Here is a 22,904-nt window from a genome sequence, read left to right on the forward strand (position 1 = left end):
TTCGATTGAATTTGTGTTGCTCCTGTTAATCTGTGTTGGTATAACATCATTTGATATTCCTGCTACATTTGTGTGTAATACAGAGACGTTCACTAGACAGGTGCATTTATATGTAGGGCCTAGTTTATGATACAAATATACTTCTTCTGTCTACTTTAGTTTCTACTTGTTTATGTTACAACGAAAGCACTAGACGACCCTGTGAAATGCTGGACTGACCCAAAGAGACTCTTTGAGGCACCAAAATGGGTGATCCTGTAAACCCCTGGTGTTGCAGACTCAGGAATCCTCCATTCTATTGTGGCTTGACTCCGGGAGCTAAACTTCTTAGGCCTCGACCACTTGAACCTCAGACATAGGTCATCGTCGTCATAAACTGGGGTCCAAGCCTTGTCCTCTCGCTCAAGTCTCTCCACCAGAGCAAACGTACCTGCCATGAACAAAACATACATTGATTAAGTCACTCATTTTGAAATTATCTATGACTAAGAAGCAGACATAAAGGGATAAGGTTTACCTTCTGTCATTAGATCGTTTCTAGGGCAAGCTGACTGGAACACAACAGTCACCACCTGGTCAGTTCCTCTCTTCAGTGACAAGTTTTTGGGGACATCAGAGATTACATCCCCAAAACTGTCTCCTGCGGGAGTTGAGTCCATCACGACTGGTGTAAGGAAGCTAAGCTGCTTGTGTAGGAGATCCGGCGGCTGAGGCCCTGGTTGAACAGACCTACCAAGGACGAGAGATTTGGAGAGCTTCTTGAACTCTTGAATGTATCCACTGAGTGTATGTGGGCCAAACAATGTAGATGCTCCCTAACAAAATTGCAGCAGATACAAGATTAAGAGGAACAAGAAGGAGCCAGTGTGATAAAGCTTTTTTTACCTCATATCTTTGCACTTGGTACTCCTCAAAGGGAGTCACATACTGTCAGTAACCATTAGCCAACCCAGCTATCACCACGTGAATCTCACCGCCCAGTTCTTTATCACCGATACTTTCAAGCTGTGTCTTGACAGCATCTCGGAGACGCCTTCCAGCCATAGTTGTGAACTCTGACAAGCGAGACAGTCAGGTATATTAAACATCACATCACATTAGTCATTATTATGAAGTGTGACATTCTGCAGATTCCTCCACTACCTCCAGGAACGCTGAGGATGAAAAGTTGTCCAATACGTAGAATTTGCAATGAAAGAATTGACGGCTAAGAGACCAATGAGACAAAGTTAGAGTAAGGTCTTAAAAATATACTCAAGCAACTGTAAACTACTTACAGCCCAGGCATATGGCTTTGTCATTTCTCCGGTGTCAAGCAAGATAAGCAAGATGGGTTTTGGGTAGTGACAATCCCTTTGTTTCTTGTGAGGTGTTTTAAGAACGTTTCTCACCATCCTCCAGAAAGGGTTCCCCTGATTTGATGCAAATGGTAAGACTTATAACGTGGAAAGCGGAACCAATGTTAACTTATTGGCATTTTGACTATACCTTATCATCTCCTTGTGTAAAATCAAATGCTCCTGGTCCATCTGTGGTCCCAGCAGCAAAAGCAAAGCCCATTGCCGCAGGACATGTTTTCACAACTTCCGAGCTTCCATCTTCTTTAGTAAGCGTCACATTAAGCTGTGAAAAGTCAACGTAAACCTGGCGGTAATCAACCTTCCCTTGTAGCTGCTCAGATGCTTTATCGAAAAGATCCAAAGCCTTTTCTAACTGCCTCTCACCGATTATACGTGTACTCTCAAATTCATCAGGATAGCTACAACGATAAAATCAAAACAGTTCATGATAAAATAAGATAACTCAATAAAAAGTCTGAGCTATCTAAATTTTTGTATACCCTGGTCCACGCCCATAGCACAGCTCATTTCTCCCACCACAAGTACTGTGATTGAAATCACAAGGAAGACCAGTGTCAAGGCAAAAGGCTCCAAGCACATTTGGGCTAACATCACCACAGTTTGTTTGACAGAAAGCAGAAACAAAGCCAGGCTTATCCGCCTTCCTCATAGCACTCCTCACCCGCCTGGCCGAACTCGAAACTCTAGTAGCAGGCCTACCAAGTTGTGACTCAAAGTAAGATGCAAGCTCTAGCATCAGCTCCTCCTCATCTGGCGTCAACAGACCAAACAAACTCAAAACATTTTTCTCTTGTTTCTAATCTTTACACACACACACACACACAATGTGCCAGTTGTTATATAAAGTCTTACGGATGTCCTGATGATTCCCGATTATGCTTGAAACTCTTCTAGGTATCTCAAGCTCTTCCCTTTCAGCAGTGTTGTGTTGTTCAAACCAATCCTCCATAAGCCTTGCCGCGGCTCCCTTGTTGTCCCCACTGATCAAAGAGTTTGTACGGCTCATGGAAGTTCCATGAGTAGCAAACCAGTTGAAACTACCTACTGGACCCCACTGATCATCCACAAACTTCAAGAGAGTCATTTCTTTGTCGGTATCATACTTGTGTTTACTCCTTTCTTTAGAAGGATTGTTCAGATATGCACTTGGACTCCTGTTTACCCCAGCATCCAAGAGTTCACCTACAGAGTAAGATAAAAACTTGTCAATACAAATTAATCAACAAAAAAGAAAAAAACAGGATGACTATTATTAATTTGTGAATATCAGAAAAAAAGTTGTAGCAGTTTCAAGCAATAACCAATCAGAATACAGGAAAAAAAATTGCCAAAGAGAAGAGTATTCATCATCATCAGTCCTTACCACTATTGAGAAAGATTGATCCAGGACGGAGGTTCTCATGAGCTAGTATGATACTATTCTCAATTCCATCAACGAGGGCATCAAATGACTGACGAACAAACCCAAGCGATGTAACGATGTACACAACATACTGAAGATATCCACCAGGACCAGCATGAGTGTGAATGCCACTGATGGCAACATTCTTTTCTGTATATAAGTCCCCATATCTGCAAAAAAAAAAAGTTTTATTACACCACCTTAATCATAGTATAGACAGTAATAAGTATAATATATTTACATGATTTTCACCTAATATTTATCTAATCTAATTACAGTCTTAAGCGACTACTATTCAAAAATCTAGGAAACGGTTACCTTGCCTTGAGCCTCTCGATCACTTTAAGTGTAACAATTTGGGAAGCCATGCAAGCGTCGATGTTAACGAACACAACACGCTTCCCTTGTGGGTCGGATACGATGAACGTCCGAGCGCGGAGCCTGAAGTGAATACCAGATGCGACTTGCTCCATGTCAGCGTAACCCATCATGTTAACATCAGCGGCAGGGCCGGTGATGTCGTAGCTTCCAAGTCCAATCAGATACTCAGAGTGTGAGTGAACTCGCAGCAAAAGAAGTGTCGATATGTAGAGGAAACTGCTCCTTAATCTGACTAGATTATATATCTCCTTCGTCATGGTGATCAAGTTCCTCAACCAGTGAGTATTACCTTCTACTTTCATTAAAGAAGACACTGTTACTATTGTATTATTATGCAATCACATAACAATAGATTTGAGAAAACAGTTCCAAGAACATTCAATTGAAATCTCAAAATCGGTTTAAACATGTATGTGATTCTAAACTGGTTGACCGGAGATAAACCATGGAGAAACCAGCAAGATACTGTATCCTACATATGCAGAAGAGAGACTAATATCTAACCTGATCTCGGGGCGGGATTCTTCTAAAAGCAACGGGAGAGAGATGAAGAAGAAAAGTATTTGGTGCAGAAAGAGACGAAGAGCGAGTCTGACAGTCCAAAGGAAAGCAAATGAAATTGGTGGGAGATATTATTTTCTTTCTATTATTTTATTTTAGAAGAAGCTATAACTTGTCAAGGATGATGGCTCAATTGACTTCTGTATAAAGTTTTGGGCCAGGTTAAATCAGAAATGTGGGCTCAAATCTTACATGAAATTTAAAATTATTACTGTTTACCCGATATCTTACTAGTCCATAACCTAATACATAAAAAAAGGTTTGGGCTAAAATCTTGAGTTGAATCAATATTTGGGCTCAAATCTTACATGAAGTTTATAAAAAAAATGTCTCAGACCATAGCTCATTAGTCCATAAACCTTAATACATTAAAAACTAATACATTTTCTAAACTATAAACTTTCAACTCTTACAATAAGCTTTAAAAGTGTTTAAAATTTTTGTACAGATATTAGAAAAATATAGATTTTTATACATTTTATGTTGGTTACATAAAAATCATATTAAATAAAACTAATTTAATCAATAAAAATACATTATTTTGTAATTGGTTATAAATTTTGAATGACATTAAATTCATCTAGAATAGTAAAAAAAACTTAAAAACCACCTAAGATGAAAATTAGTGAGATTATTTGTTTATTTCCTGGTTAAACAAAAAAAAATCTAAATTAAAAAAAAACTTTAAAATTATAAATTGGGTGTTTTCACTTTTCAGTTTTCACCTTGTGAGAGCACAAAACTCGCAAACGTATAGAGAAGAAGAGAGACGAAAACCAAAACAGAACGAAGGGAAAAAAACAGTTCAAGCTACCCATTCTCGATCCTCCCCCCCGGCTTTGTTTTAAAAGGGTAAACATTCTATAAACTCTCGTCCTTCAAAATTCTTCTAGCCAGGGTTCCGATTTGCTCTCCTTTCGATTCGCTTTAATCTCCAAATGTCCGCATTATAGGTTGATCAGAAGCTAGGTAGGATCTGAGCGAGAGAGACCCAAATGGCGAATCGAATAGACAACGAGTACGACTACTTGTTCAAGATCGTCCTCATCGGCGACTCCGGCGTCGGCAAATCCAACATCCTCTCCCGATTCACCAGAAACGAGTTCTGCCTCGAATCCAAATCCACCATCGGCGTCGAATTCGCCACCCGAACTCTACAGGTCAGATCTCGAATTAATAAATAATCTCTCTCCTCCCTTAGATCTGAAAACACAATCTTCCTCTATATATATAGGTAGAAGGCAAAACGGTTAAGGCTCAGATCTGGGACACAGCGGGACAAGAGCGTTACCGAGCCATCACGAGCGCTTACTACAGAGGAGCCGTCGGAGCTCTCCTCGTCTACGACATCACCAAGAGACAGACCTTCGAGAACTCTCTCAGGTGGTTGCGCGAGCTAAGGGATCACGCCGATTCCAACATCGTGATCATGATGGCGGGAAACAAATCCGATCTGAACCACCTGAGATCCGTTGCTGACGAGGACGGTAGGTCTCTGGCCGAGAAGGAAGGTTTGTCGTTTCTCGAGACGTCGGCTTTGGAAGCGAGTAACATCGAGAAGGCGTTTCAGACGATATTGTCGGAGATTTATCATATTATAAGCAAGAAAGCGTTGGCCGCGCAGGAAGCTGCGGGGGGTCTTCCTGTTCCGGGGCAAGGGACTGCTATTAACATATCGGATTCGTCTGGGACTAACAGGAAAGGATGCTGTTCTACCTAATGACTAATCAAAATCACACGTTTGGTTACAAGACTTTTTCTCTCTTTTTGATTTTTTTGTTTTATGTTAAAGAAAGAAGTTCATTTAGCTAATTAGCTGTATTGAAACTGTGATCATTCATTCACACACCATTCCACAAAAAAGGAAATATTTTTTGTTTGTTTGTTTCTTAGTTGTTCTATGTAAAAGTCTTGCTAGTGTTGATTAAGGATCTCATTATGATTATAGCTCTTGGGTCTTGACTAGGACAGTATATATTTGGAATTGTAGCAGCCAAGCCAAGGGTGCTGATAAAATCTGAAATTATATGACACGGAGGGAGAGACAGGATCATACGTTGTTGATGATGATGATGCTCGTTTCACATAAAAGATGGAATCGAATCCTGAAACCTTAAACAAGAGTGAATAAATAATCTCTTGAGTTATTAAAAAAAAAGAAAAAACTGTGTAGAAAATATGTGAAAATGTGGCTAACATAGAAAGGGAATAAAAATAAAGAAGTGGAAGACCATTAAAGCTATAAAAAGAGATGGGAGGGTGATGCGCACGAGGGGTGTCTGTCTGTGTAAAGCATTTACTAGACTGAAAAGGTCCGTATAGCCTCAGACAGAGAGAGACGGTCAAAAGAAGTTAGTTGGTGAAAAAAAAAGATATTTTCGTTGGGTGACAGTCTGTTAATATTCATTTCGCTCGTGGCCTCTCTTTCTCCATCTCTAGCTCTCATAGATCCTTCCATCAATGGCTTCCCTCGTCGAATCGGGCTGGCAGGTACGGTACCTCACATCTATTTCACCTCCTAGTTTTCATCGATTACACGTTATGCTCCGTCTTCGCTTAACTTCACCTCGCCGCATTGTGATTTATTTCACTTGTTTATCATCCGCCGCTCTGCTCTTGATTGATTTGATCCGTCGGATTAAACGTGAGCTCGTATCGATTACAGTAATGCGTTAGATCTGAATTTTGACTATGCTAGAGAGAGTATTTCCTTTTTTTGGAGCTTAAAACTGGTTTAGGGTTTTTGAATCATGAACGGTAGCCAAGTCCATCTCTGTTCAAAACTCCCTTCAGATGATGACCTCCACTATACTACTGTGTGCATTTATTTAATGCTGGATCAATGAAACACTGTGATAGTTACAAGCAAATGCTGTTTCCTGCTTACTTTTACCACTATTGAGATATATATAGAAAGAAAGAAAGAGAGACTCAACTGAACTGATGATGATATCAGTACTCTATTACAATCAGTTTATGTTTTCTTTCACCTAAGATTTTATGTGTACATTGGCCCATTTTTCTCGCAGTACGGAAACTGTAAGATTCGCTGATCCTTTTGTGTTTTTTTGGTGGGTGATGATGCAGTACCTTGTGACGCATTTTAGCGACTTTCAACTGGCCTGCATTGGGAGTTTCCTCCTCCATGAAAGCGTCTTCTTCTTGTCTGGTCTCCCTTTCATTTTTTTAGAAAGGCAAGGCTTTCTCACCAAGTTCAAAATTCAGGTACCCTCCCTCTCTTCTTAATTTTGTATGCTTTTGTGATCGTTTCAATAGGATCTTTTATAGGTTTGATCACCAATTAATCTACTCACTTGTGTAATTGTTTTTTTTTTCCTTCCAGTTGTTCATGACTACTTGTAGAAAGGCAATTGTTGTTTCACTGATAAAAAGTTCATTTGTTTTCATGTCTGCAATCATTAGTGAACGTTGAAGCTGTGATCCTTTTCCTCAGCTTCTCTTACTTTTTTTTTTAATGATCAACAAATGCTGTTGTTTTTTGGTCAGGCAAAAAACAACACACCTGCAGCCCAAGGAAAATGTATCACTCGCCTCTTGCTTTATCATTTCTGCGTTAACTTGCCCCTCATGATGGCTTCCTATCCTGTCTTCAGAGCCATGGGAATGCGAAGCAGTTTTCCTCTACCTTCCTGGTATTATCAGGTTCTTTAGTGCTTGAGCTTTTTTTTTCTTTTGGGTTCTGATGTTAAACTTTTTAAATTGGCAATTCAAAAAAACACTTTAAAACGAAAAGTGTCAGTGTTGAGCATCATGAAAGAACCTGAGATTATGTTTGATCAGGTATATAAGACTCTTTTGGTGATGCTCCTCCAGGAAAGAAGTCTCTGCCCAGATATTATTCTACTTCATCATTGAGGATTTTGTTTTCTATTGGGGCCATCGGATCTTGCACTCAAAATGGCTGTACAAGAACGTGCACAGTGTGCATCATGAGTAAGTTTTCAAATCATATTTTTTACTCTAAAAATGTTAAGTTTGAATAAGTTTCTGAAAGAGCAACCATTTTATCATATCCCAGATATGCCACACCATTTGGTTTAACATCAGAATATGCTCACCCCGCTGAGATTCTATTCCTGGGATTTGCTACCATAGTCGGTCCAGCTCTCACCGGCCCCCACCTGATTACTCTCTGGTTATGGATGGTTCTGAGAGTGCTTGAGACAGTTGAGGCTCATTGTGGTTATCATTTCCCATGGAGCCTCTCAAATTTTCTTCCGCTGTATGGAGGGTAAGATCACATGCCTAAGCCAACTCTCTTGAAAAGCTTTAATACATTGTTAATAATTGAAATTTTTTTTCACTAATTTGGTTACAGTGCTGACTTCCATGACTACCATCACCGCCTCCTCTACACAAAGTCTGGAAACTACTCTTCAACTTTTGTGTATATGGACTGGTAAACATCAGAGCTATTATTATTATCTCTTTGCTTTTGGAAAAAAGATATCTTAACAATTCGTTTTAGGTGTGTGTTTTTCAGGATCTTTGGGACCGATAAGGGCTACAGAAGATTGAAGTCTCTTAAAGAAACCAGTGAATTGAAACAAACGTGAAATCACCAGTTTGGATTGCAGAGAACATAATGCGGATTTACTAGTGGTGCATTTGCAACCTCGTCTTCTATTCTATTTTGTTTCCATGTAGCTGCAGCTGTTCTATGTCTTTGGTTTATTATGTGTATCTAGAACTGCTACAAATGTGGGGGTCCTTGAAAATTAGCATGTGTTTGGGTTGGGAAATTGAAGCATTTGGTATGAGTGACCGATTTGATTTGTTGCTTAATTACTCTTTTAGATGTTATCATTGATTTTCTGGGCCAAATTTAGTTAGCCCATAAGTTTTGGTCCGAAATGTGTTGGTCATAAGTTTTGGTCCGAAATGTGTTGAGTTCTGTCGGCCCGGTCTAACTGACAACCATATTATTCACCGGGAAAATTAGTTTGCAAGACAGGTAACTGAACTGATCAGCGAGCATGTATAGATAGATAAAACAACGGTTTGAATTTCGAAAATAATATTTTCTCGCAGCTTCTGTGAGTACGGTTATAATTGTTGGGTGCACGAATTAGACCGCTCTTAACATCGTCATTTGCATTTAATTAGTTTGGAAATCTCAACAATATTATCACTCAGCTGGTTGTTTTATTTACACACTAGTAGTTTGCCGGCGCGTAGCGCCGGGTTCGGATTTTAAGTTGTTTAATCTGCGGCATATATCAGGTTCTTCAAGTTTGTGAATCATCCGGAGATAATGTAAACCGTCGGAGGAGGTTGGTTTGAAAACCTGTAAGTCGTAGCAGATGATTTGGGTTAAGAAGGCTATTGAAATGTTATTGCCAAAGAGAAAAAGATATAAAACGTAATTTTAATTTTAAATATTTGTGAGAGAACTTGATGGCATTTGTTTACTGAACGTATAGGAACAATGTAGAAGGAGGAGAAACTTTATAAGTTGAAAGAATTTCTCTTTAAGTGGGAGTAAATTTTGGAAAATGTGATTTCGTAAATGAGTTAGCATATAAATAATATTTTAAATAAAACTAAATAATTTATTTTGTTCCCATTAGCATATAAATTTACGTTTAAAAAATCTGTGTAACTTTTGGGTATTTTATGTATTTAGAATAAATCAGTTTAAATATTAGGCATAATCAAAGCTTTTGGGCTTGAGATTTATGGCTAATTTAGAATGATTTGGAAACGTACTTAAATGGCAAGAAATAAAACATGGTCAATACAGAAACCAACCACACCGTCAGAGAGTTTTGTTTAAAAAAAAAAGACAGTAAATTCTCAAAATAGAAAGAAACGTGAAAATCCTAAAACGTCAACGATAGAGAGGAAAAGTGGTGGCTCTGCTTCAAGGTAGGACTCATTCCACACGTGCCTTCTTTCTGGCACTCTCTTTCAGACCAGTAGCTTCCTCATCTGCTGGCTCACGACCCTCAAGTGGACCACCAGAAGAGCTGGAATGCTCTGCAATAGTGCTTTTCAGTGTGCCTGGAGAAGCATCTCCAACTACGGCGGATCCTTCAAGCTCTGGTGCAGCATTGTCATCAACTTCCTGTATCTCAAAAACAGCAAAATATGTTAGCCCGAATAACTAAAAGAAGAAAATGCAATTTCACCTAAGGGGAAGAAACTAACAACAAATGTTGGGGTGGGTGCAAGCTCTGGGGCAAGATATATGCAGGAAATAGTAAAGGTCTGGTGGTTTGGAGTGAAGTTGAAGTCCTTCAACTTTAGCTGAAAAGTATAGGTGTTTCCAACAACAGGAGCAAGCGATCGAGGGAGCTCTTTGTCAACTTGAGCATTAACACCAATCCCCTGCGAATGGTTCAAATCATTAGATCAGTTTGTGTATGTCCAAGTACCCATGGGCAAAGAAATTGATGAGCCACCGCTCTCACCACAATCTGCGCAGCCTCAGAGGCTAGAACATGAGTTAGTTTCCCAATCTCTTCGTCAAAGCCGGTAAAAGACGCTATCCCGTTTATCTGACACAGAGAACACAACCCCGTACCTATAGTATAGGAAGAAGTTAGAAGACGTGATCCTTCTATTAGGCAAACAGCATGAAAACATATAACAATTACTTCAACTCAGCGACAGCATTAGTCTGATTGCATGGGCCACAGGTAAAGGAAGACTCCTCTCGTATGAGTTTCTTAGAACAGGTAGCGCAGCCAATGTAACACCAGCCCTCCGCTAGCTGAACCTCAGTTATTTTAGCTGTACAAAGGAATTCGATAGTCTGTGGACAATAGAGAAGTCCATTATTAGTCAACATAGTATCAGAGAAGGGAACACCAAAATCTAATAATCCTCAGATATCTGTAAACTAACTATTATCCACTGAGGAGCACTAAATAGCACATACTATTCTAATAACCCAGGAATGACTTTGAACTAAGAACTCAATACCTGAGGATCACCGGTGAGAACAAACTGGTTAAGCTCAGCGAGGGTGGTTGATTCTATTTTTTGAGCGGCGGACCACCTTTGATGAAGGCTCTCCTTGGTCTATCCCACCACCCGTCAATCTGTTTGGTAATTAGATGAAAGATATCAAACAGTATTAAACTGCACAGACAATATAGGAAGTCAAATTACTAACTTAAAAACTTGCCTTTCAAACGCTATCTTTCCTACGGCAGTCTCACAGTCAAAGAATACACGGATGGCAGAAGTGCCATTCAGATAAAGTTTCCCTGCGAAGACGTGTTTAGTTAATATAGGACCACTATGTCAGCATGTAATAAAACAGTGCTTATATGCTCGCTTACCCGAGAAGATCTTAGGATTGATGCCAGTGACAAGGACAATCCTAGGCTCTCTCCCGTAACCATCAAGCTTGCTGTGGAAGGCAAAAGCCAGGGAATCAAACACACTCACAACAACATTCACATCCCTGCATTTTATAAAAGTAAGCAGGTGAGACACGCCCGCAGGAGCGTCATCATAACAAACATATTGAAGAGAACTCAACGTACCCCTCCATACGCAAAGTGAGCATAACTCGAGGTGGCCCAGGTAAACTGTCTGTTATGGTGCTCCTAATTGCACGCAGCTCTCCCATAACGTCTTGCAAATGATCAAAAATATGGCATTAGACCGTAATATGAGGAAAATAACGCAAAAAGACTGAGAAGAAGTGATTACCAGGGAGCTGCTTCCCAGTGTTTGCAAGCTCGAGCATGTGGTCATACGGTTGGAAGCGAAAGTGTTCGGTTGGTAATACCTTCGTGGTGGTTGGTAACTTTTCAAAAGCAGTGCCCTCGTTGAAACGAATGGCTATGGGCCCATCAGATAACCTGTATTTGGGACTGCTCCGTGTTACATCAAACCCGCTTAAGGTGTAAATCGAACCTTCAGACAAGCGCTCCCTGAAGGTTAAGCTCAATGCGGCAGGAACAGTCCCTTGAACCAGCGTTGACTGTTGACATGAACAAATAAATAATTCAGAAAATGACGCAACAAATGGGCTGCTCAGATGAGGAAATAGTTTTTTAAAAACTCTAATACAATAAGTTTCAATCCAAAGAGATAGAAATCGAAGAAACCGAACCATCTCATCACGGAAGAAAACTATATTGAATCACAACTCTATAACAATTTCTAAAGAGATACAAAGTTAAAATCGAAGAAACCGACGCAACTGATTACGAAAGAAAACTATATTCAATCAGAACTCTATAACAATTTCTAAAGAGATACAAAGTAACTTACTTCTTCGTCAATCAACAACATCTCCAGACTGATCAGTTTCCCCCCTTTGATGTTCTTCGCATCCCAGAAACACAACAGGCGGACCTCGGCCGTGTTAGAGCATCGCCCGGCTCTGAGGTTAGCAAGAACAGTGTATGAATTGGCCATCGCAATCGCTTGATCGAAATTTGCTTTGTTTGGAAATTGGTGTGAGAAAGACTGATGATCGTAAAAAGGCTCATATTTATAGCAAGAGAGTGCGGCGGTTTCAATGAAAACGAAGAGGCTGGTAGAAATCTTACAGAGAGGGGCTGATTACACTAGGAAAAGCTAAGAATAAATGCCGGCTTGAAGGAGGGGTGAGCCGTTTCTCTTGCGTTGGTGAAGAGGTCAGCGAACAGCGTCGACGGGAAGGAGAGAGACGATGAACAGTAATGGGCGAGAAAGGTTTAATGTTGTGTGGGCCACAAATCGCACACAATAACGCGTGAAGCACACAAACCACTATCGTTGCGCCATGTGTCACCATTTGCTCCTCTCACCAAAGATGTCGTGGATAGCGTAAGGAGGCAGATTTCTTAACTTTATTGTATTAGATTTGTTAATTAGTTAAAACTTAAAAGTGATGACAAGCCCTTAAGTCAATTATTATTTATGTTTATATAAACAAATACGTTTAGATTCTTACTTGCACGTAGTTCTTGAAAAACCTTGCCTGCATCTATTTTATTGTATACTAGGCTAGTTTGGGAAGTTAGGCCCTACGTCTTTATCACGATCAGCTAAGTCTAACTAGCACCTGAACAGTTCAAAATTATGTCTTTTGCTAAGCTTTTTTTTTTTGAACAAATTACTAAGCTTTACAAGTCATATAGATACATCCTTTAACAATACATGGATTCTATATATTAAAGACAATATAGCTGGTTTGTTTTTGTCAACAAAAAGATTTAGCTGACAGAACGTCAAGTTTTGAACTAGCAGCTGATTGGTTTTCTGGTAATAAATATAACTTTCTAATATTAAGCTAACAAAATGCTTAATAAATGGTCTCTCTCCATGTAGTTCATATACATTACGAGAGAACAATTAAGACAAGCAAATTACACTCTAATTTCTTCATTGTTGTTGTCCATCAATGGCAATTACTTCCATATCATTTGTTCTCTCCATTTTCACTCACTTATGCCTCGTTTCTTGCGTGTTAAGTCAACAACAAGAAACCGAGTTTCTTCACCATGGATTCTTAAAAGCCAATATACTAAACTACGGATCCGCAAAGATCCTCCCAAGTGGTATCTTGGAGCTAACAAACACCTCAAGGAGGCAAATGGGTCAAGCCTTTCATGGCTTCCCCATACCTTTCAACAACACTAACTCATCAAATCCACTTTCTTTCTCCACAAGTTTCGTTTTCTCAATCAACGCACCAGGTCATGGCCTAGTCTTTGTGATCTCTCCCTCCATGGACTTCACAAGAGCCATGGCGAGCCAGTTTCTCGGTCTCTTCAACACTTCAGACAACGGAAACTCAACTAATCGAATCCTCGCGGTGGAGTTTGACACGGTGAAGTCCAACGAGTTCCTTGACATCGACGGTAACCACGTGGGGATCGACGTCAACGGTTTGGTCTCTGTCGAATCTGCACCAGCTGCGTTTTTCTCGAACCGGCAAAGCAAGAACATAAGCTTGAAGCTTTCTAGCAAAGATCCGATCCGGGCTTGGATCGAATACAATGGAGTGGAGATGGTTCTCAACGTCACATTGGCTCCTCTCGACACTTCTAAACCTAAACTTCCTCTTTTGTCAAGAAAGATGAATCTTACAGAGATCTTTAACGACAAGATGTATGTCGGATTCTCAGCATCTACAGGAAACATAACGAGTAATCATTATGTTCTTGGATGGAGCTTTAGTAGAGAAGGCAAAGCAAAAGAGTTTGATCTCACTCTACTTCCTTCACTTTCAGCCCCGTCGCCATCTGATTTAAATGACTTTGATCCCGTTTTTGATACTCCTTCGGATTCAGCAACTGCAAACCCTAAGGGTACTAAACTAATCATAATCTGCACACTTGTAATTATGGTGGTCTTTATGATTTGATTGAACCCTAGAGGATAATGCATTGCTCTTTTGATAAATGTATTACTTTCCTGATTTTATTAGAGAAAAAAATAAATAAAATGTTGGATAAATATGCATAGTTATATTTAACTATTCCTTTTGTTATTACATTGATTGGTCTGCTGATGCCACCAGTTCCTTGCTTGCCAAGACAAAGTTTTAAAGTCCATTCTCAACTCTTGTTTCATAAGCTTAATACTATCTAGTTTTTCTAAACAGAATGGAACAAGTAATAGAAGTTTCACCAGCAAAATCAATAACATAACTTTTCATACACTATTACATCATTGTTGTTTAGGAAGTGTTTATAGAGTTTAAACCTCTGGCTTGTAGGAGAAGCCATTAACAGTGAAACCTCCATCAATACAAATGGTTTGTCCTGTCATATAAGAAGCTGCAGGGAGACAAAGAAACGCAACCAACGAGGCAACCTCTCGTGGCTCACATACACGGCCTAATGGAGTTCTTGAGAAGATAGCTTCAGCATATTTCTCGTCATCAAGACGCTGAAAAAAAGCCAAGATTCAGGTTTAAAGAAGAAAGAAAAAATCCTATACTGAAACTTAAAAGAAAAAAAAAATGAAAGAAAGAAAGAGGAAATGTTTTAGCTTACTCTTTGGACAAGAGAAGTTTTTGTCATCCAAGGAGCAACAGAGTTAGCTCTTATGCCATCACTTGCCCATTCACATGCTAAGTTTCTTGCAAGTTGATTCATGCCTCCTGCATTTCAAGGCGCTTAGATGCATCATTTAAAAACAGAGTTATGCGCTTAGATGCATCATTTAAAAACAGAGTTATGCAATGTATCACATGTGAAATGAAATGAACCTTTTGTTAAGCTATATATGGATACTAAACCAGATGAGACAACCCCACATACTGAAGACAAGAACACGATGCTACCACATCCAGAGGCCTTAAGTAAAGGATGGGCCAGTTGAGAGAAGTGAAAAGCAGACTCCAAATTGGTAGCTATTTGACTTGAGAAATCTTGTGCTGTAAATTCTGTAGCCGGCTTTGACACAAGGGTACCAACATTGTTGATCTGCATCATAGCAAATAATGATAGTGAAAGACGAGAAAAAGAGGAATGAAAAAAACTTAGGATTAACTTCATATTTTTTGGCTAACTACTTAGGATTAAACTTACAAGGATGTTGAGTTTGCTACTGAATAGAGAAGAGACTGTCTTCATCAACTCATCTCTCTGTGGTCGAGAGGAAACATCACACATTGAGCCAGTGACTTGATACCCTTTCACTTTCCATTCATTTAAGCATTCGTCAAGCAGAGTTTGTTCTCTAGCACAAGTGTGAACTCTTGCACCAAAACCAGCAAGTTCTTCCACTATCGCATATCTGAAGTGACAAAATCAAATTCTCAAGCATCCATGCACGTTTCGACATTAACTTAGTTCTTAGAATGATGAAACTGTAACCACGAAAGAAGTAAAGAAACAGAGCATTTTGGAGGAAGAAGACGAACCCAATTCCCTTGGTTCCACCGGTTACAAGAGCAGTCATGCCTTGGAGACTCCACCGGTTATCCATTGTAAAGTATCAGTCGAAGTGATAACCGATGAGTTCTATATATGAAAATCTGGTTGAAGAAAAATTGTTTAGAAAAAAGTAACGTTGCCCTCTTTCAGACAAAAAAAAACAACGCAAGAGACAAGAGAACAAAACTGGGCCTCACGTTTTGTGTGTTGCTTGTAACACGTGGTAGCTACGACAGAGATACTCTTTTCTTAGATTTGTAGGTGAACTTAAACTGATGCATAGAGTAAAAGCGTACAAATGGTACAGCCGAGCTAACAAATGGCGTGGGAGTAAAAATAAGATAAACACCCTTACGATTAACTAAAACTTTTGATACATTATTACATCATTGTTGTTCTGGAAGTGTTACTAGGGTTTAAACCTCTGGCTTGTAGGAGAAGCCATTAACAGTGAAACCTCCATCAATACAAATGGTTTGTCCTGTTATATAAGAAGCTGCAGGGAGACAAAGAAACGTAACCAGCGAGGCAAATCGGATACCTCAAAGCGAGCCACAGATGGAGGATGAACAGATCGAGTGAGGTCAGGAGATTCGGTGACATCGCGACGTTGATTAGATCCAGAAGGTCTATCACGAGTCATCGGAGAAGTCGGTGATTGAGATTCCGGAAGATCCGGCGAAGAGCGACGATACTTCGATTTGCAGTTTCGTTTCCCCATTGATATGGATCTCGAGCTCCGATGTCAAAGACGATCTGAAGTTGAGCTGAGATTGCACAGGGAACGATGAGAGAAGCGAATCGAAGACGGCAGAGAGATGATCGGAAAGATCCGAGAAGACGGCGGAGGAAAAAAAAACGGTTACGGTGAGTGAAGACGGCGGAAGTGTCAGTTAGAGAACGAGCTCATATCGCTCTGATACCATATGAGTAAAGTTAACCCATTCTCATTAATCAAAATGTATGTACAAACTACTGTATTTATACTCTATACAATCTCCCTATACACGTATACAAAGATGAAACTATACAAATACATATATAGGATAATAGCAACCTCACCCGGCTCACACGCACGGCCTAATGGGGTTCTTGAGTAGATAGCTTCAGCATATTTCTTGTCGTCAAGACGCTGAAAAAGTCCAACATTAAACCAAGATTCATGTAAAAAAAAAAAAAAAACGTTTTAGCTTACTGTTTTGGCAAGAGGCGTTCTAGTCACCCAAGGAGCTACTGAGTTAGACCTTATGCCATCACTTGCCCATTCACATGCCAAGTTTCTTGCCAGTTGATTCATGCCTCCTGCATTTTCAAGGTGCTTAGATGTGTATATAGGCATCATTCAAAAAAAAACAGAGTTATGCAATGTGTCACATATGAACCTTTTGTTAAGCTGTATATGGATACTTGACCAGCTGAGACAACCCCACATACTGAAGACAAGAACACAATGCTACCAAATCCAGAGGCCTTAAGTAAAGGATGGGCCAGTTGAGATAAATGATAAGCAGACTCCAAATTTGTAGCTACTTGACCTGAGAAATCTTGTGCTGTAAACTCTGTAGCCGGCTTTGACATAATGGTACCAACATTGTTGATCTGTGTATTACAACAAATAAATGATAGTGATTGACTCAATAGAGAAAAAAGGCATGAAAAAAAAAACTTAGGATTAAACTTACAAGGATGTTGAGTTTGCCACTGAACAGAGAAGAGACAGTCTTCATCAACTCATCTCTCTGAGGTCGAGAGGAAACATCACACACTGAGCCAGTGACTTGAAACCCTTTCACTTTCCATTCATTTAAGCATTCATCAAGCAGAGTCTGGTCTCTAGCACACGTGTGAATTCTTGCACCAAAACCAGCAAGTTCCTCCACTATCGCAAACCTGGAAGTTACAAAATTCAAAAGCAATTCATGCATGTTTCACTTTGTGTCTTAAGATGGAAACTGTAACCACGAAAGAAACAGAGCATTTTGGAGGAAGAAGACGAACCCAATCCCCTTGGTTCCACCGGTTACTAGAGCGGTCATACCTTGAAGACTCCACCGGCTATCCATTGTAAGGTATCAGTCAGAAAACGTTACTAAAGAGAAAAAAAAAGAAGTGATAAGACCGATGAGTTCTATATATGAAACATGTGGTTGAAAAAATTGTTTAGAAATGTAACTAACCTAAGAGAGAAGAGCTGAGCACAAACGATTTATTTATAGAATTTTGTACAAAAATAATCTATATCTACAATTAAATATATAAATATAAAATAATGGTTAATTAATTATAATTTGAACTAATTATTTAATTTTTTTTACAACATTACCGAATGTTAGAAAAATTAAGATTTTCAACAGCACAAATAAACTCGGACCGGATAAAAAATACTCCATGAATAGATATTTGCAAGAAAAGAAAAAAATCTGGAAAAATGCGGACGGCTCAGATAACGGCACGTGTCCGTACTGATATGTGATCTGATCCAAACCTATTTATATTCTTCGCAGCTTTTTGTTCTGTCTTGACCGCTCCTTCCCATCCCACCAGATCTCTGATTCCTCTGCTCTCATTTCTCTTCGATTCGTCGCCAAATCGTTGCCACCGCCAGCTGCCAAACCCTAGGTGAGCTTATCGGGGGTTGGTTTAAGGTTTTCTTTTTCTTTCCTGGGCATTGGGGGTAAATTGCCCTGAGATTGTTGATGCTTCTGATACCAATCAGATTCAAAGACGGTTGAATTCGAGAGGTAGGAGAGAAGATGGCTACAACGACGACAACGAGTGGTGTGTATATCCACGTCATCGAGGACGTCGTCAGCAAAGTCCGTGAGGAGTTCGTTAACAACGGAGGTCCCGGCGAGAGTGTTCTCTCCGAGCTTCAAGGAGTAAGTTTTTTTTTCAACTAGGGTTTTCTTAATTCGATTGAAAAAGGATTGAACTTTGATGATTGTTAGTGGAATCGAGATTTGCTCTGCTGTAGCTAGGGTTTTTGATTTTTTTTTTTTTTGGGGACGATGTAGATTTGGGAGACGAAGATGATGCAAGCTGGAGTCTTGTCTGGACCAATTGACAGGTCATCGGGTCAGAGGTCAACACCTGGAGGTCCACTGACTCATGATCTTAATGTTCCTTATGAAGGTACTGAGGAGTACGAGACTCCCACTGCTGAAATGCTCTTCCCTCCGGTGAGTAAACAAACTTACACACTACTAGTGATTGATAAATAATTAGATTCTTTGAGATGTTGTTGTTGTAATAGTTTCTGTGTTGAGCAGACACCGTTGCAGACCCCACTTCCAACGCCGCTTCCGGGGACTGCTGATAACTCATCCATGTATAACATCCCCACTGGCTCCAGTGATTATCCAACTCCTGGATCTGAGAATGGAATCCATGCTGATGTCAAAGCAAGACCCAGTCCTTATATGGTGAGCAGCTCTACTTTTTTTAATTAAAGTTGTGTAGTGTGACTGCTTATACCAAGACTTTTTCACAGACATAACAGAGATTTGACTTTGTACTTTCTGATTTTTTGTTTGTTTATTTGTTTGTTTGCATAAACTAAGAAATATACTCTTTATTTGTAGCAACCTCCATCTCCATGGACAAATCCAAGGCCTGATGTCAATGTTGGTAAGTTCTAGTTTTGCCAGCACTTCATTTCTCAGTGAAAAGAAAAATATGTTTGGAATTTAAACGTTTGATCTACTGCTAGCTTATGTGGATGGCCGTGATGAGCCTGAGAGAGGGAACTCTAGTCAGCAGTTCACGCAGGTTAACATCTAAATCAAGAATCGTGAATTTGGATTTTTGTTTTTTTTGTTTTTAATTTGATTAGTGTGCTTTTCAAGTTCTTTTCTCATTTTACAGTTCTTTTTAAAGTCATATTCCTGAACTATTTAATATTTTCAGGACCTATTTGTACCACCTTCCGGCAAACGAAAGCGTGATGATTCTTCTTCTACACAATATCAAAATGGTCGGTCTATACCACAACAGGATGGTGCAAGCGATGATATGCCTCAGGTGTGTACCTAGAACCAATACATTTTCATTTACATTTAGAATATAGCTCAAGAATGCAGGCACAAGTTTATAAGGACAAATTCTGCAGGTAAACCTTGAGGGTGATTCATTCTGCATAACCTTTGTTAGTGAAAGAAGGGTTCCACGAGATCTCCTCTGCTCATCTTCAAAGATTCCTCAAGCTGATGGGCCAATGCCTGACCCTTACGATGAAATGTTGTCGACACCAAATGTACGAATGAATGCTTCAGCTTTTTTTTTATTGAGTAGTCAAAATTGTTATATAGTACTTAGACGATACCGCGTTGCAGATATACAGCTATCAAGGACCCAATGAAGACTTAAACGAGGGCAGAACACCCGCTCCAAACGGTAAGAGAAGCCTCTTAACAAAAACCTTTTTTTTATAGAGCAACTAAGTGAATATTTTCTCTTTGTTAGAGATCCAAGCGAGCACTCCTGTTGCTGCAGCACAAAACGATATCATTGAAGACGATGAAGAGCTGTTGAATGAAGATGATGATGACGACGAGTTAGATGACTTGGAAAGTGGTGAGGATATGAACACACAACATCTGGTTTTGGCTCAGTTTGACAAGGTAATGAAACTCTTGTTTTTACACAAGGTTTCGGTTGTGATTGAGCGTATTGGTAAGATTTGGTTTTTTGGTGTTGTACGTTAAAATTAGGTAACTCGCACTAAGAGCAGGTGGAAGTGCAATCTGAAAGATGGGATCATGCATATTAACGATAAGGATATTCTCTTCAACAAAGTAAATGTTTGCCTCCCAACAAAAGCTTTGGATGCTGTTATAGTTGATGGATGATATTTTACTAACATACGTTCTTTATCTACTTTTTCCAGGCAGCAGGGGAGTTCGACTTCTGAGCTTTTGACAATAGCAATGCTTATGGAGAAGCCACTCTCCTTCAGTGTCCAATGTATTTCTTTTTTTCTTCTCGTGAATTTAGACCCAGCTTCTGTGAGAAAAGACAGTGATTATTTATGGGAAAGTGCACCTTGGTTGGCTTCTTGTAAAAAAAATATGATTTTTCCGGTTGAAGCAGACTCTCTTTCACACGATGGGAAATTAACATTGCTAAAAGCTCTTTTGTCTCTTACTACAGCATCTTAAGATGTGTGTTTATTTTGAAAGATCAAGGGGATTCCTAAACACTAAGATCATATCATTGTGAATGATCTAAATTTGTCTCAAACATGTTCTTCTCAGTACAACCAACATGAAACCTGAAATCATCCTCTTGTGTAGGAGGAGAAGAAGAGTGCAGATTTGGAGAAACAAAGAGACGTGAAAGCAGAGGAATAGCTCTGCGGTTGCAACTGCATCACAAGACTGATGCAAGAAGGGATTCTCTGGAACACTGTCAAGAGTCTGGAGACGTGGATGCTTGGCTCTGCAGCCAAGTCAGTGGTAATCTGAGGACTCGCTCTTCCCAAACATGTTCACACTATTCTCCATGAGTCTTGAGCCAATGAGTATACGTATACAAGTATAAACCGAGAGAGAGAGATATGGAGGAAGGAAAGTGATGTGAAGAGAAGAAGAATAAAAGATATAAGATCAGTTGAGGTGTAACATGTGAGGGAAAACAGAGTTGTGTCTTTGGGCATCTTTTAGTTTGGACAAAAAGGCCCAAGATAAGCTCAACTTCGTTGTTGTTAGTTTGCGTCGTTGTTCTGTCCCAACCACCTGGTCTTTGTTTGGTTGAAACGTTTTAAATCGCTCATGTTTTATCCTTAATACCTTCTTAATCTTTAATCAAAGTTAATTTTCGCATTTTTTGTTAGAATCTTAAAATAATATTCAAAATTAATGTTTCTTGCATCAGCTAAAAACGAGCCTTTTGTCTCGACGTCTGTAAAAAAAAAAGAAACTTAGCTCAAAAGCTACTTTCCCCTGGATCAAAACGAACAGTCGCCACAAAAGTTCTGATTCCTACTTAACCACTTTGGTTCCGCAGTACCAAAATCAGAAGCTGCTACTGTGCTACCTCCACCGTCAGATTTTTCACTCTTGACATATCCAACGTCTCTCTTGAAACCATGTCATCATTTTCTCAAACGCGTTTTTTACTTAATAAAAGTTTTCTGACACTGTTGTTCACTTTATCACTCTTGCACTTTTGTGTTTTGGTTTCTCACCTGAGAAGTCCGAGTTTCTTTCTTCAAATATTTTGTTGCTTATTCATTTGAATTTATCCGTACCAACTTTTTTGAGTTGTTCTTTTCTTTTTCTGCAATTATTGAAAAAGGCTGTTGAATACATTTGTAACGTGATAACTTTTTTTTTCTGATTAAATCCAAAACACTTATGATCATGAACATTATCGTCAGAGTCAAAAAGAGACAAAGATCGTGTGGTTCACAAATCTCTGTTGGATTCTTCAATATGTTGAATTATTTTCCCGCTCCTAAGAGGGACTATTAGTTTTATTCATGTCAGTAACGCGGAAATAGTGTCTAAGTACGTACATTCTTATATACACATTATATTAATTTTAATGTTAAGTTTTAATATAATACTAGATTTTGACCCGCCCTTCAAAGGGCGGGTATATTTTTGTTTTATTTTTTTGAAAATTTTAATTTTATATTAGTATTTTTTGTAATCATATTTTTTGTAATCATATTTGTTTTTTTAATCATAATTTGCATTTAATTAATTTAATATAATTTTTGGTAACTATATTAATTTAATTTAGGGAAAAAGCCAAAGATAGCACTAAACCAAATTTTTGTCACAAAAATAATATCACAAAGAGGAAAATGACCGGAAAAAGTTTTATTGAAGGGTAAATTTACATTTATAACATTTGAGTTAATTAATCTAAGAGGTTAAGAATTAAGGTGTGGAGTTTTAGGAATGTGTTCAATTTTTAAAAAATAAAAAATAGATATTAAATTTTTAAAAACAAAAAGATGCTATTTTGGTCATTTTATTTTTTGAATGATATTTTTATGACAAAACTTAAAAAGTGATATTTGAGAGAATTACCCTTTAATTTAATATAATTTTCGTTTATTTTTTTGAAATTTATTTTGTTTTTTGTAATCATATTTTTGTAATCATATTTTTGTAATCATATTTTTATTTTAATCATATTTGCGTTTAATATTAGTTTAATGTAATAATTTTGGTAACTATATTAAATATGTCAAATTACATAACTATATATTTGTGCTATACACATTTCAGATATTATTTTAAAAATTTATTCCTAATTTTTGCAACATATTATATTTTCTTAATAGTTATCTAACATAATTAGTCAAAAACATTCGTACAAAAAAACGATTTAGAA

The 22,904-nt window shown here is 38.7% G+C and overlaps 6 protein-coding genes and 1 pseudogene across 8 annotated transcripts; 4 read left to right on the forward strand and 3 right to left on the reverse strand.

Moving 5' to 3' along the window:
- Positions 1-35: 35 nt before the first annotated feature.
- LOC108822109 (neutral ceramidase 1-like) lies at positions 36-3,794 on the reverse strand (annotated as a pseudogene).
- Positions 3,795-4,422: 628 nt separating this feature from the next.
- Positions 4,423-5,650, forward strand: LOC108822115 (ras-related protein RABA2b). Its single transcript, XM_018595135.2, has 3 exons — positions 4,423-4,557; positions 4,659-4,865; positions 4,940-5,650. The coding sequence occupies exons 2-3, from the start codon at positions 4,701-4,703 to the stop codon at positions 5,423-5,425; spliced, it is 651 nt and encodes a 216-aa protein (XP_018450637.1). The 5' UTR covers positions 4,423-4,557; positions 4,659-4,700; the 3' UTR covers positions 5,426-5,650.
- A 330-nt stretch (positions 5,651-5,980) lies between these two features.
- On the forward strand, positions 5,981-8,529 carry LOC108819536 (methylsterol monooxygenase 2-2). 2 transcript variants are annotated; one of them, XM_056992524.1, is made up of 7 exons: positions 5,981-6,195; positions 6,793-6,930; positions 7,213-7,358; positions 7,540-7,659; positions 7,745-7,957; positions 8,045-8,125; positions 8,195-8,529. In XM_056992524.1, exons 1-7 carry the CDS (start codon positions 6,166-6,168, stop codon positions 8,280-8,282), a joined length of 816 nt encoding a protein of 271 aa, XP_056848504.1. In that variant the 5' UTR covers positions 5,981-6,165; the 3' UTR covers positions 8,283-8,529. The 2 variants fall into 2 exon arrangements, with proteins under 2 accessions (XP_056848504.1, XP_018448094.1); XM_018592592.2 differs by having other exon boundaries at positions 8,210-8,529.
- A 4,546-nt stretch (positions 8,530-13,075) lies between these two features.
- Positions 13,076-14,186, forward strand: LOC108821834 (probable inactive L-type lectin-domain containing receptor kinase III.1). The gene has a single exon (XM_018594824.2). The coding sequence runs from the start codon at positions 13,076-13,078 to the stop codon at positions 14,039-14,041; it is 966 nt and encodes a 321-aa protein (XP_018450326.1). The 3' UTR covers positions 14,042-14,186.
- A 97-nt stretch (positions 14,187-14,283) lies between these two features.
- LOC108822708 (tropinone reductase homolog At1g07450) lies at positions 14,284-15,890 on the reverse strand. Its single transcript, XM_018595853.2, has 6 exons — positions 15,758-15,890; positions 15,548-15,661; positions 15,213-15,420; positions 14,891-15,107; positions 14,676-14,782; positions 14,284-14,568 (listed from the first exon to the last, which is right to left on the reverse strand). Exons 2-6 carry the CDS (start codon positions 15,610-15,612, stop codon positions 14,377-14,379), a joined length of 789 nt encoding a protein of 262 aa, XP_018451355.1. The 5' UTR covers positions 15,613-15,661; positions 15,758-15,890; the 3' UTR covers positions 14,284-14,376.
- LOC108822707 (tropinone reductase homolog At1g07450-like) lies at positions 15,823-17,724 on the reverse strand. Its single transcript, XM_056992656.1, has 6 exons — positions 17,559-17,724; positions 17,243-17,450; positions 16,943-17,159; positions 16,756-16,862; positions 16,613-16,692; positions 15,823-16,088 (listed from the first exon to the last, which is right to left on the reverse strand). Exons 1-6 carry the CDS (start codon positions 17,621-17,623, stop codon positions 15,977-15,979), a joined length of 789 nt encoding a protein of 262 aa, XP_056848636.1. The 5' UTR covers positions 17,624-17,724; the 3' UTR covers positions 15,823-15,976.
- A 320-nt stretch (positions 17,725-18,044) lies between these two features.
- On the forward strand, positions 18,045-21,382 carry LOC108822706 (transcription initiation factor IIA large subunit). Of its 2 annotated transcripts, XR_008937913.1 has the most exons (13): positions 18,045-18,179; positions 18,277-18,439; positions 18,575-18,739; positions 18,830-18,982; positions 19,142-19,187; positions 19,270-19,328; positions 19,467-19,580; positions 19,669-19,812; positions 19,892-19,952; positions 20,022-20,179; positions 20,270-20,353; positions 20,446-20,522; positions 20,852-21,382. XR_008937913.1 is itself a non-coding variant. In XM_018595851.2 (12 exons), exons 2-12 carry the CDS (start codon positions 18,314-18,316, stop codon positions 20,467-20,469), a joined length of 1,134 nt encoding a protein of 377 aa, XP_018451353.2. In that variant the 5' UTR covers positions 18,045-18,179; positions 18,277-18,313; the 3' UTR covers positions 20,470-20,702. The 2 variants fall into 2 exon arrangements, 1 of the variants encoding a protein (XP_018451353.2); XM_018595851.2 differs by lacking the exon at positions 20,852-21,382 and having other exon boundaries at positions 20,446-20,702.
- Positions 21,383-22,904: the final 1,522 nt, after the last annotated feature.

The sequence above is a fragment of the Raphanus sativus genome, chromosome 8 (genome assembly GCF_000801105.2).
Source record: "Raphanus sativus cultivar WK10039 chromosome 8, ASM80110v3, whole genome shotgun sequence".
Classification (NCBI taxonomy): Eukaryota; Viridiplantae; Streptophyta; class Magnoliopsida; order Brassicales; family Brassicaceae; genus Raphanus; species Raphanus sativus.

Excerpts from the sequence above, each read along its gene's own strand:
- LOC108821834 (XM_018594824.2), top strand. The coding sequence starts at position 13,076 with ATGGCAATTACTTCCATATCATTTGTTCTCTCCATTTTCACTCACTTA.
- LOC108822115 (XM_018595135.2), top strand. The coding sequence starts at position 4,701 with ATGGCGAATCGAATAGACAACGAGTACGACTACTTGTTCAAGATCGTC. Across the intron at positions 4,866-4,939 it reads TCGCCACCCGAACTCTACAG|GTAGAAGGCAAAACGGTTAA; the intron begins GTCAGATCTCGA and ends CTATATATATAG.
- LOC108822708 (XM_018595853.2), bottom strand. The coding sequence starts at position 15,612 with ATGGATAACCGGTGGAGTCTCCAAGGCATGACTGCTCTTGTAACCGGT. Across the intron at positions 15,421-15,547 it reads GGTGGAACCAAGGGAATTGG|ATATGCGATAGTGGAAGAAC; the intron begins GTTCGTCTTCTT and ends TTGTCACTTCAG. Across the intron at positions 14,569-14,675 it reads AAACTTCTCTTGTCCAAAGA|CGTCTTGATGACGAGAAATA; the intron begins GTAAGCTAAAAC and ends GCTTTTTTTCAG.
- LOC108819536 (XM_056992524.1), top strand. The coding sequence starts at position 6,166 with ATGGCTTCCCTCGTCGAATCGGGCTGGCAG. Across the intron at positions 7,359-7,539 it reads AGTTTTCCTCTACCTTCCTG|GAAAGAAGTCTCTGCCCAGA; the intron begins GTATTATCAGGT and ends ATGCTCCTCCAG. Across the intron at positions 7,958-8,044 it reads TTTCTTCCGCTGTATGGAGG|TGCTGACTTCCATGACTACC; the intron begins GTAAGATCACAT and ends ATTTGGTTACAG.
- LOC108822707 (XM_056992656.1), bottom strand. The coding sequence starts at position 17,623 with ATGGATAGCCGGTGGAGTCTTCAAGGTATGACCGCTCTAGTAACCGGT. Across the intron at positions 17,451-17,558 it reads GGTGGAACCAAGGGGATTGG|GTTTGCGATAGTGGAGGAAC; the intron begins GTTCGTCTTCTT and ends TGTAACTTCCAG. Across the intron at positions 17,160-17,242 it reads GTGGCAAACTCAACATCCTT|ATCAACAATGTTGGTACCAT; the intron begins GTAAGTTTAATC and ends TGTAATACACAG.
- LOC108822706 (XM_018595851.2), top strand. The coding sequence starts at position 18,314 with ATGGCTACAACGACGACAACGAGTGGTGTGTATATCCACGTCATCGAG. Across the intron at positions 19,188-19,269 it reads AAGGCCTGATGTCAATGTTG|CTTATGTGGATGGCCGTGAT; the intron begins GTAAGTTCTAGT and ends ATCTACTGCTAG. Across the intron at positions 19,581-19,668 it reads CAAGCGATGATATGCCTCAG|GTAAACCTTGAGGGTGATTC; the intron begins GTGTGTACCTAG and ends CAAATTCTGCAG.